Genomic DNA, 12231 nt, shown 5'->3' on the forward strand with positions numbered 1-12231 from the left:
TGCTAAGTGTATTTACAGTTTTGGGGGTTTGAATGTCCGGATTTATATTCTCTATATTGTGTTGTGGTTGGTCTGGAGTTCTTTTTTGTTGTGGGGCTTGGGGAGGATACTAATTTTACATGTCTTCAATTTGGGTACTTTCTCAATTATCTTCTTTTGTATTATATTATTATTGTATGTTTATTTTTGCACTGTATTAATGTTCTTCATTTTGATCTGCGGTTTTTTATCTGTAGTGATGTAGAAAATGTATAAAAAAAACTAATAAAAAAAGGGGTCACTGAGTGCAAGTCACTGAAATTATATAGAATCTTGGTGACACTACCTGAAATACTAGTTGTGCTAGTTTAACCAAATATAGAAACAATAAGTAAATCTACATCAGAATCTCCAGTTAAACACTTTGCAATCAATTAAGTCAATAACTCAATAAATTAATTTTTGTATTTATGCATTGGGACTCATGTAACTGCTTAACATTTTTAGAAATTTGCCAATATCATAAAATTTAAAACAAACCAAATTCAAACTTACTAGGTTCCAGTGCTCAAATTCAGTGTCTTCATCATTGACACTGTTTGCAAAAGAGAAGGCAAGGATACAAGCATACAAAGTATCCTCAAGCCTTTGGCTTCAACTCGTTGAAGTTGTGTTCAACCTGATGCAAGGCCATTAGTTTTTGGAACAGTGAATAAACTGCAGTCCTTTTGGTTTATGTGGCAGTATAGCACACAAACTAGGAAAAATCCATACCTACTTAAGATTCTGTTTTTTAAAAAATGGAAAATAGCTCAGAAACTGCAAAAAGCCATATTAGTTACATGATAACCAAAGGCAGTGAAGCTGCATGCCAATTAGAGTAAAGTCATCTTAAGATTTCACATGCCATTCATTTGATTAGCCTTCAAACAGAATCATGGTCTGAAACATTTCAAAGGGTAAGATGACATTGTTCAACAATTCTCAACCAGAATGTTCATACAACCAGTGACCCCATTCCCCAAGAAATACAATAAACATAATAAATAATTTCTATTGAGGAATGGTACAAGGGCCACCAATGGTGGGATCTAACCAAGATAACTGAGATTGCATAGTTTGGAAGAATGAGAGTTAATTTGAGACATAAAAGATCTTGATGGGGTTGTTAGGTGTATGACAATAAGGGATTGATGGTTCAAGAGTTAAATTCTACACAGGAGGGATCTGGAGAGCCAGTTATTAAAGAAAAATAGACACTTTTTGGATACAAAGGGAATTGAAGGATTTGACGTTGGCGAGGTAATAGATTTGTTTACTATAATTGGTATTAACTCACGAAGTCCATCTTACCACGATCTGGGACCGCCTCAGAATTTACCCATTCATTCCACTGCTGGCAATGCAGACTCAAATTCTCTGTCTCTGATACAATGACTCCTCTGTAAGAAAGTTATGAATGAGTTCACACTGAGAAGGTTTAAGCTACTTCCTCCATGCACCCCAACAGACCTAAGCCATTCCTGAAGTAGCCTAGCTAGTGACCCCAAAATCCACCAGTAAGATGACCCTACAATGACCAAGGCATTTTGCTAATTTATTTAGATGCAATCTGGATTAGTAAAGCCAATGAGAACAAAAGCTTCCATAGGCTATCCACTTAATCTTATTTTCCAAATTTCTTGTTCAAGTAAACAAAATTTATTTATTTTTTTAAAAAACAAAAACAGTGTAATCTGTTTCAGTAGAAGGCAATATCTGATGTTAAACTAATTTGCCATCCTTTTGTTGTTAATACACTCATTAATGTAAATCTGTACAAAATCTTATTACAACTAGACACAGTAGCATGATACAATTCTCAAAAATGGTCGGTCAACTCTGCCCTCCATGATTCTGACTTGTAGCTAGCCAGATTGGAAACAAAGCTCTAATCATACATGTTGGAAAAGAATCAGACTTCCAGTTAGTCCACTTCAAATGCCCCACAAAAGACTAGAAAAATACACAAAGTTAAAGTAGGTCTGGTCAAAACACTGAACTTTACCATGACTAAACTACTTTTGCAGAACATTTGAGATCCTGTTGGCTCTACATGAGTATTACTATCTGAGCATTAGAAGAGCATGAAACTGCATTTCTTATAAAATTGGATTAGATACACTAAACCAATCTCCTTTTCAATGTCACTACTGCATGCTAACCTGAAATAGGCAACATCATGGACTGATTCGCTGTCAGCAGTTGATGAGCATCCAAAAGGTTGTGCTTTATTGGTCTCTGAAATTTCAAAAGCTGCCATTTGGTTGGGGGGGGGGGGGGAAGAGAGAAGGAATAAAGTCAAGATTTAAAGATCACAATCAAATGGATCTCAATCTCCATCCCCACCTAGACTAATAAAATAACAAATAATAAAATAACAAATAGCTAAAGCCAGGTAAATATAACCCAAGACTGCTCTGTTAAGTAAAAGAAATAAAAACTGAAAATAAACCAGTTTAAAAATTATTCCAGAAAAATAGGAAAATTAAACGCAGAGCCTGCTATTGTGCCAGGCATGGTAGTTGCACAAGGATTATATTCTGACAGAATTAATTACTCAGCCTATGAGAAGTGAATATATAAAGCACTTACCAGTCCTAACAGGTTCTTCACTTTTTGCTTCAGGCATGCTTGATGATTCAACTGATTCACAAGCATTTCCTGTTGACTTTGCTACAATATTCGCAGTTGTAGAGGAGTCTGTGTTACTTTTCCTGAAAAGGAGAGGATAATTCTCAATTACTGTTATGGCAGAATTAATATGGAATGTAAGAACATGGATCAAACACAAATTAAAAAGAAAATATGAAAAAAAACAGTTGGAACGAGGGGCTATGGAAAACTGCCCCTCATTCCGACTGTTTAGATGTAGCCTAAAGTAGGCATGTTACAATCATACTGAATTGTGGGTGAGGGGGTAGGTTTGAGGATCCAAATGGTTTCCATCTGCACTGCATCTTCTTAGAGACAGTCCTTATGAGTGAAGCAAATTCAAGGCAAAAAACCAAAAGAACTGCAGCTTGAAATATATGGGAGAACACATGGTAGTCAAGATCTGTCATCAACATAGGATTTAAATATTCTTGGTCTTCCTATGCACAATTTTAGAATATTAAGGGGTAAACAGTGGAAAGATAGAGCTCTCTGGTAATAAGGCAAAGAATACCAGGACAAGAGACCGCTCCCGTCATAACAGCTCAAGTGTACTTGCAAAATGTTCTTAAAACTTCAATTAGATTTTCACCAATTGCAACACAAACAGCCAAGACAGGAATAGAGATAGGTCATTTGGCCCATCAAATCTGCTCTGCCATTCCATCATGGCTGATTTATTATCAGCCTTAACTCAATTCTCATGCCTTCTCCCTGCAACCTTTGATACCTTTATTAATCAAGAACCTATCAACCTTCACTTCAAATACATCAATGACCTGGCTGACAGAGCTGTCTTTGACAATCAATTCTATAGAATCACTATCCTCTGGCTAAACAAAATCTCTCCATTGTTATAAATGGACGTCCCTCTATTCTCAGGCAGTGCCTTCTGGTCCTAGACAGTCCACAGTAAACATCCCCTCCACGTCCACTATCTAGTCTTTCAGCATTCAATAGGTTTCAACAACCCCCCCTCACATTCTTCTAAACTCCAGTGAGTACAGGCCCAGAGCCATCAAACACTGCTTATACGTTAACCGTTTCATTCCTAGAATTATTCCCGTGAATCCTCATCTGGACCCTCTACAGTAACAGCACATATTTTCTTAGATAAGTGGCCCAAAATTGCTCAATATTCAAAATGCAGTCTGACCAATGCTTTATAAATGCCTCAGCATTTCATCCTTGCTTTTACATTCTAGTCCACTCAAAATGAATGCTAACATTACATTTTCCTTTCTTACTACTGACTCACCAGCAAGTTAACCTTAAGGAATCCTGCAGCAAGACTCCCAAGTCTCTGAACCTCAGATTTCTGAATTTTCTGTTTAGAAAATAGTGCACAACCTTATTCCTTCTACCAAAGTCCATGACCACAGACTTCCCAAAACAATTTTTCATCTGCTACTTTGCCCATTCTCCTAATCTGTCCAAATCATTCTGCAGACTCACTGCTCCTCCACCCATCTTTGTATCACACACAAAGGTGGTCATCTAAAATCATTGACAAATTATGTGAAAAGCAGTCCCTAAACCAAACCTTGCAGAACACCATTAGTCATCAGCAGCCAACCTGAACAAAACAAAGCCCACTCTGCCTTCTGCCAAACAGCCAAAGCCCTGTCCCTGTAATACCATGGACTCTTGCTAAGCAGCCGTGGTCAGGCAAGACTTCCCCTTAAGGAAACTGTGCTGATTTTGACCCATTTTACCCAAGTACCCAAAAAAACCCTCACCCTTATTAGACACCAACATCTTCCTAACGATTGAGGTCAGGCTAACCTGACCTCCATTTTAAAGGAGAGTGACATTTGAAGTTTTCCAGTTACCCAGAACCATTTCAGAATCTAGCAAGAAACACTTATCGTCTGCTACTTTTTGTCCCCCACTTCTATTTCCCCAGTATAATTTTCCAATGGTCCCATATCTCTATTTAAATGAAAAAACTTCATTCTCAGAATTGGCTGGCTTACCCTCACATTTCATCTTTTCTCCCCTTGTGGCTTTTCTTCAGTTGCCTTTTATTGATTTTTAAAAACTTCGGGTTTTTTTGCTATATTATTTGTCTTTTGCTTTTATGCAGCCTTTGACAGCCACAGTGGCATCATCCTCCCTTTAGAATACTTCATTGGGATCATCTATCCTGCACCTTCAGAAATGGTCCCTGAAACTTCAGCAATTGCAGTTCTGCTGTCATCCCTGCTAGTGTCCCCTTCTAATCAATTTGGGCAGGCTCCTCTCGTGCCTCAAATTCCCTTTACTCCACTGTAATAATCATACATCTGATTTCAGCTTTCTCCTCAAATTGCAAGGTGAAACCTATCATATCATCACTTTCTCCCAAGGGTTCCTTTACATTAAGCTCTCTAGACAAATCTAGTTCATTACCTAACACCCAATCCAGAATTGCCTTTCCTCTAGTGGGCTCAACCACAAACTACTATAAAAAGCCATCTTGAAAATGTTCGATAAATTTCCTCTTGGGATCCAGCACCAACCTGATTTTCTCAATCTACCTGCACATTGAAATCCCCCATGACTACTCTAACATTACCCTTTGACGTGCCTTTTCCATCTCCTGTTGTAACTTGTAGCCCCATTCTGGCTACTGTTCAGACTTGTATATAACTTCCATCAAGATCCTTGCAGTTTCTTCACTCAATCCACAAGGCTGCTACACCTTCCAACCTTATTGCAGCTTTAAGGATTTGATTTCATCTTTAAGAAAATCTCAGCTTCTCCTTCTGCCTACCTGTCTGCCCTTTCGATACAACGGATATACTTAGATGTTAAACTCCCAATTATGGTCTTAAAGCATTGCCCACTACTTCATACCTGCCAATCTCTACCTGTGCTACAAGATCTAACTTATCCTCCATTCTGCATTCAAATACAACAGCTTCAGTGCTGTATTCATCACCCTGAAGTTACACTTCAAGCTGATCCAACTCATCCCACTGACTGCCATTCTGCAGTATCATCTGTCTGTCTCACTATACACCATCTGTTTATCTCTCAACTTCCCCATTCTTCAACCCACTCAAAAAAGTGGATAACTTCATTACTGGACACAAGCTTTAGACATTACTTACAAATGGTGTTTGGCAGGACTCCAGGTATGAGAGCTAAAAAAGCTATTCACACTTCGTGGGCTGAGGGGGGTAAATTTGAACTGGGCAAATCCAGGCACAGGTTCAAAGACGTAGTTTTCAGGGGCAAACGAGACTTTCTCCTCCTCAGTTTCAACATCTATGTCTGCACTCAGTGGCTGTCGGTCCTCCTCTTCATTCTGAGCCAATAAGATGCCAGAAGTCTGTGACAGAATCTCTTCTTCAGGAATGGCCTTCATACATGGTTCTACATAAGGGTCAGACTTTGGCTTTGAAGGAATCTGCAAAATAGATTTGATTCAATCCATTTAAGTGCTAGTTTAAATATAAACTGCAAGCAGTAGAAGGTAATAGCAACATTTTTAGACCTCTGATGTCCAAAATTCTCCCTTCTGGAAGTGTGTAGGTACATTAAAACAAACTTCATGCAATCTTAATTTGATCAATTATTCTCGTAGCCTCCACTCCCCTTACCTCACTCTCTATACTGCACTGTAATGCATTTGCATCATAAACAGTATACTGGTATTTATGCACATACCTGTACACAACTTTTATATTTTAATGTAATTCTTTACTCTTTAGAATTGCATGTTGTTTTTTGTTGCATGTCTCACCCTGACCAACACAGCACAGAAAATGTCCAACCATGTAAATGTATGTGGCAAATAAAGTTGATCCATGAACCCTGAATGGACATTATTCAGTTATAACACTGAATAGCCAGAAAGCAAATTTAGTCACATGTAAACAAAATAAAATTGACAAGATTATACAGTTCCACTTCAGTTATTTGCAAGTCCAGCAAATTCTGTAAAGTTCTTGCTTGACCAGCTTGAAAGCTAAACAAGCACCAACTGGACTGGATAATTTTGGAGTCTTATCACGTGAAGATAAAACTTTGGCAGATTAATAATCCACAATTTATCAGCTTGACTGCAACTGAGGAAATACAATTTCAAGTATTGAGATCTTGAGTCCAATAGATGTGATTTGATTCAATCCATTTTTCAGCCCCAACAATGATGCTTCTGTGGTTAAACAAGTCCAGGACCATGATCATGGATTTTAAATTCAGGTGATTGAGTGGAGCATACAATATTTAAACAAAGATTCTGCAGATAATGGAAATCCAGAGGAACACAAAAAAAAAATGCTAGAGGAACTCAGCAGGTCAGGTAGCATCCATGGAAGGGAATAAACAGTTGACGTTTTTGGGCCAAAATACTTCATCTGGACTAGCAAGGGGGTGGAAGTTAAGAGTAAGAAGGTGGGGAGATCGGGAAGGAGTACAAGCTGGCATCTGAGAGGTGGAACCAGGTGAGGGTGGGTGGGTGGGTGATGGGATAAAGTACGGAGGGAGGGGGGGTTGATAGGTGGTGGTGCTTAGGGGCTGAAGAAATCGGATCAGAGAGAACAGTGAACCATGGGAGAAAGGTAAACAGGAGAGGCAGCAGAAGGAGGTGGTTCTCTAATTGCATACTTGTACAGTCTAGCTTAAACGACAGATCCACAATAATGTGGCCAACAAATAGACAAGGTTCAATGAATCTTACAAAGTTCTCTCAACAAAACCTCAAGGAATAAGTATGTGAGGAAGTTCCTTTGGAAAGGTAAGATGTCAAGAATATCGTTGGAAAAATTGACATGGAAATTTGATCTAGGAGGGTTACAACTTCCAAATTTTATTATAAAGCAAATCAACTTAGATTTACTACATCTTTTTTTGATAAAGATTAACCGGCATGGATTAGAATAAAACTAGATAAAATAGGAGAAAATACACCAGAAGATTTTATACATAAATGGGAATCTAAATGGATACGGGAAAAGAAAGAATCTCCTATATTAAAACATTTGATTGATTTATGGAATAAAATAAATGTTGATGATGAAATAAGGAATTCTTTATTAGCAAAGAGATCTTTAATTCAAAATAGACATTCCTTTTACAATGGATAATTGGTTTCAAAAAGGGATTAGATATATAGGAGATTGTTTTGAAGGAGGTATATTAATGTCATTTGATCAATTAAAGAATAAATACAAAATATCAACCAACACTCTTTTTTGTTACTTCCAATTAAGGGCTTATTTAAGAGAAAAATTGGTCAAACAATGTTATTGCCAAAATCTAATGAAATAGAAACTAATTCAAAAAGGAAAAACTAAAAAATTTAATTCTTGTATGTATAGCTTGATTCAAAAACAGGCAATTAAACAAGGAAACCATAAATCAAGACAAAAATGGGAAACTGACGAATATTAAAATTGAAGAAACAAATTGGTCAAGACTATGTCTTGATAGTATAACAAATACAATAAATGTCCATTTAAGATTAGTGCAATATAATTTTTTACATCAATTATATATTACACCACAAAAAATAAATAAATTAAGCCCAAATTTATCTGATCAGTGTTTCCGATGAACCAAGAAATTGGCACTTTTTTACATTCTACTTGGTCTTGTTCTAAAATTCAACCTTTCTGGACAAATTTAAGAGTTTTACTGGAACAAATTATTGGAACACAACTTCTGCATAGCCCAATATTATTTTTATAAGGTGATATTGAAGGGATAAAACCGAAACCCAAATTGAATAAATATAAGAATTCATAAAAATTGCACTGGCAGTAGCCAAAAAGGCTATTGCAGTTACTTGGAAATCGGATTCATACTTAAGTATAGATCGTTGGAAGAATGAAATTTCCAGCTGTATTCCACTTGAAAAAATTACTTATAATTTAAGAGATAAATATGAAACATTTTTGAAAATTTGGTGCCCTTATTTACAAAAGACAGGATTAAATATATAGGTGCTTCGAAGATAAAATAATTGGTTATTCGGGGAAATAAATAAATATATATACTAAAGTTATTATGAACTCCGTGGAGCATGTGGAGATCTTCCGATATCCAGGCATTCTTTCTTTCTTTTTTCTTCTTTTTCTTTTCTTCCATAGGGATGTTAGGGGGGAGGGGTTAAGGGGAGGGGGGGGGAAGGGTAGATAATTTTTTTTCTTCCGTAATCATTTGAAAACTCAATAAAAAATTTTTTTAAATTAAAAAAACAAAACCTCAAGGATGGGTGCCCAAAACTGGAAATGTCGAACTACAAACAACCACACCATACAGATCATCTCAAACCCTTTTGTGAAGGGTTACCATTACAAGGGTTGCCCTTTGAAGCCATGATATCTGTAGAAGCATCAAATATGGGCAATGGTTAAGCATGTCGAGAAAGAGTACACAATACACCCAGGTCAAAGGAGACCTGAGCATAGCAACAATGAGAACTGGGAAAGATCAGGTGGTTCTGAGCAGGAAATAACTAGGACTGCAGCTCCTCAAAAAGAAAGTGCTTGACATTTCCTGCTACAAGAATTCTATGCAAGGTAAAGCAGCAAGTAAAGCAATTAGCCTGGATGTTCTTTTTAAAAAACGTTAGCCACAGACCAGCTCATTTCCCCAGGAGGAAGCCCATGGCCATACTTTAAGGTTTGACAAGCAAGATTGGAGTTACAAACTGGGAAGTATTAACAACTCCAACTTAAATTGTGATACAGGTTTAACAGTTGCTTCAGTGAGCTTAGAAATAGAAAATGCAAGAACAAACTTACTGGTTTGCAGCTTGAAATTTCCCGTGATTTGCCTGTGTTTCTTGTTTTGCTTGATATTGTAGGCTTGGTAGCTAAAAAAAAAAATAATGAGTATCAAATTTTTTGATTTAAGTCACAGCCAAATACAAGTTGCCACTGAGGTCCAACTACTTATGTACAAGATGCCAGAATTAAAGACATCAACCAGCTAGTCTGAAATTTTGCCAGAAAGCAAAGAATTTGAAAACTAGACAATTGGACAATGTTCAAAGTAACTTTCTACTTCGTGGTCTTGTATTTCCAGAATACTGAAAGGGGTTTGAATTAAGGAAGAGGAAAGCTATGCCAGCAATCTACCCATCCAGCAAATGGATCTTCTTACCCAAGGTTGCATTCAGTCTGATAATATAGTAGATTCCAGTCAACTGGCCATCAGTTGTGGGGGCAGCTACTTAGTTGGGAAACTATGCTGCTTAAATGGGACAGAAGACTGTTGTTGAACAGTTTCTAATTAGCATTAGGCACATGTACTTGTGTTACCACACTACACAGTGCTTGGAGCGAACAGTTTCTAAAATATCAATTGGTTGTGTTCAATAAACATTTATTTTTGTCACTGATAGTCAATGAGAAATGAGTTGCTGCTCAGAACTGTTTTGCTCACTGTGGTTTCAAGCATTCAGGCTTGTGACAGAAATGGCTAGGAGTTAAAATGAAACAAATTTACTACTTTAAATTAACTACGAAGAATTTGAAGGTATTGATAATCATCTTGAATGTTACAATGGAAGATGCAGTCGTCAAAAGCACTGCATGAAGGCAGCGCATGATCTGTGCTAGGTGTCTGTAGTGTTCTTTTGACTGTAAAAGAGCAAAATCAGAACAGTGTATACTGGATGAAATCCTCCATTGATAACTTAGGAACTAATAGTTTTATAGTACTGTAGTAGTATTGGCAGTGTTCATAATTTGTTATTCAGTTAAACAGTAGTTTGACTTTTTTAAAAAAAAAATATATTTTTTAACATTTCCATGAAATTTCAGCTAATGGGGCAGCCACTTAATTGTGCCAAAACATACCTGTCCTCACGTGCCCCAAGTAATTGGAATTTACTGTAACGTGTAAGAATATTGTCACATGGTAGAATATCTCAGTTGCCAAACAAGCAAAAATCTGGCATTTTATCACAAGGTTGTGCATAAATTTTGCTCCATACAGCTGCCATTTTGCTTACATTTCAACTGCAGTTGATTTTGTTGGCAACATCCCAAAGTCAAGTGACTGTGCCAAACACTGTCTGCACCACTACATCTGTCACTGGAAAAAGCACTTTAATTTCTGACTCCAGTATATCATTCCCCTTGTCAGTAGTTCCACTGGGCTCTGGAGGATTTCCATGTTTGATCCTCCACACCTTAACCCCAATCATGCGTAGATTACTTTCAGAGTAAAATAGTCAAACCCAATGAGTAACAATTTTCAGTATAAAACTGGAGATGGAACCAAGTAGCTGTAAATTAATTTCAAGAACTCCCTTTCTTGCATTCATTGCTAGTCTATATTGATCAGGCAGAGCATGCAGTGAGGGGAACAGGTTAACGTTTTATTGGTTGCTCATCAGCTTTTGACAACAATTCACCTTTAATAAAATGACATCTTGCACATGGTACAAGTAGATTTTATCCATCCCCAATTACAGGAAGTAAGAGCACATTTATCTAGTTCAATTACTCAGTTAACATGCAAAATAGTTAACTGCCATGAAATGACCAAGCATGGAACATACCTGGAACAGTTGCAGGAACTTTTGGTTCCGGCCGCTTCCTCAACTGTAACTGTGTCGCAGCTGCAGTTCTGACATCTAGAGTTTTGGCAAGACAGTTATCAGAATTACAATGACTGAATACTGCAACCGCGGACTCAGAGCACTTGAAAGATAGTTTGCAAGACAGACCAGAAGTTACTACCTGCCAAGTACACACTTTTATTAAAATGAACAAAGGCTGGCATTAAAATTAATGATCACTGAAAGTAAACTGCACAATGGAATAACAGGATTTGAGTAGGGTAAAATATACTAAGGCAAGAGCAAAAACTGAGATATTAATTTATCTGCACACTTTTAATCCAGTGAGCCATTTTGATTTCAAATTTAATTATTCATATAAAAGCTTGAGCTCTGTTTTATTAAAAGCAGTATATTATATACCTGACAACTTGACAGTTGAAACTAATTAAAATGTAAATCTAAAAATGTGCTTTGTTGGTGCAATCCAATTGAGGTGGTAATGCCAATTCAGAACAGAAAAAACTAAGTTTTCATGTTGTCCACCTCTGCCCTAGCAATTCTCAAAAGGTTTCTCAAAACTGCCCCATTTTGCCATGGAGATCAGAGCAATTACTCCCAACATACACTTTCCCCAAGTGCTGACAAACTTCTCCATTCCCTTTCTACCTACTGTAAATCTTAGAACCAGAGCAAAATAGCATGGGCCCTTCTATGCTCTTACCCAGCTCAGCAAAAAATTTTTCTAGCTATGGTTGCACAAGGGCACACTATACTGTGTGGTGGTTCCAAACATTGCACTTCATTACTGCAAGACTGGCCATTTTGATATAGGATACTTGTCATAACTTTGTCTATTGGCATTTTAGACAGCAGCCAGGTGATGATATCCCAAAAGGCCTGTCCAGCACAGCTCCATTAGTACTACAATGAATTCTTAAATATTTGACAGTTATCTTTGCAATGAATCTCCAATGACCTAGATTTATCTACTCACTCGAATCTGGCATTTGTTTAAATGCACTCAGTGGCTACTTTATGTACACCCACTTTTT

The 12231-nt window shown here is 37.2% G+C and overlaps 1 protein-coding gene across 2 annotated transcripts in view; it reads right to left on the reverse strand.

Moving 5' to 3' along the window:
• The window catches only part of dlgap5 (discs, large (Drosophila) homolog-associated protein 5), a 60585-nt gene that overhangs the window by 27615 nt on the left and 20739 nt on the right, over positions 1 to 12231 (reverse strand). For both annotated transcript variants that reach the window (XM_059953243.1, XM_059953242.1), the window contains exons 5-10: positions 11177 to 11251; positions 9411 to 9481; positions 5769 to 6067; positions 2614 to 2735; positions 2184 to 2274; positions 1333 to 1421 (exon numbers count right to left, since the gene is read on the reverse strand). In XM_059953243.1, coding sequence (XP_059809226.1) covers positions 1333 to 1421; positions 2184 to 2274; positions 2614 to 2735; positions 5769 to 6067; positions 9411 to 9481; positions 11177 to 11251 — 747 coding nt within the window. The remainder of the gene's footprint in view (positions 1 to 1332; positions 1422 to 2183; positions 2275 to 2613; positions 2736 to 5768; positions 6068 to 9410; positions 9482 to 11176; positions 11252 to 12231) is intronic.

Source organism: Hypanus sabinus, chromosome 29 (genome assembly GCF_030144855.1).
Source record: "Hypanus sabinus isolate sHypSab1 chromosome 29, sHypSab1.hap1, whole genome shotgun sequence".
Taxonomy (NCBI): domain Eukaryota; kingdom Metazoa; phylum Chordata; class Chondrichthyes; order Myliobatiformes; family Dasyatidae; genus Hypanus; species Hypanus sabinus.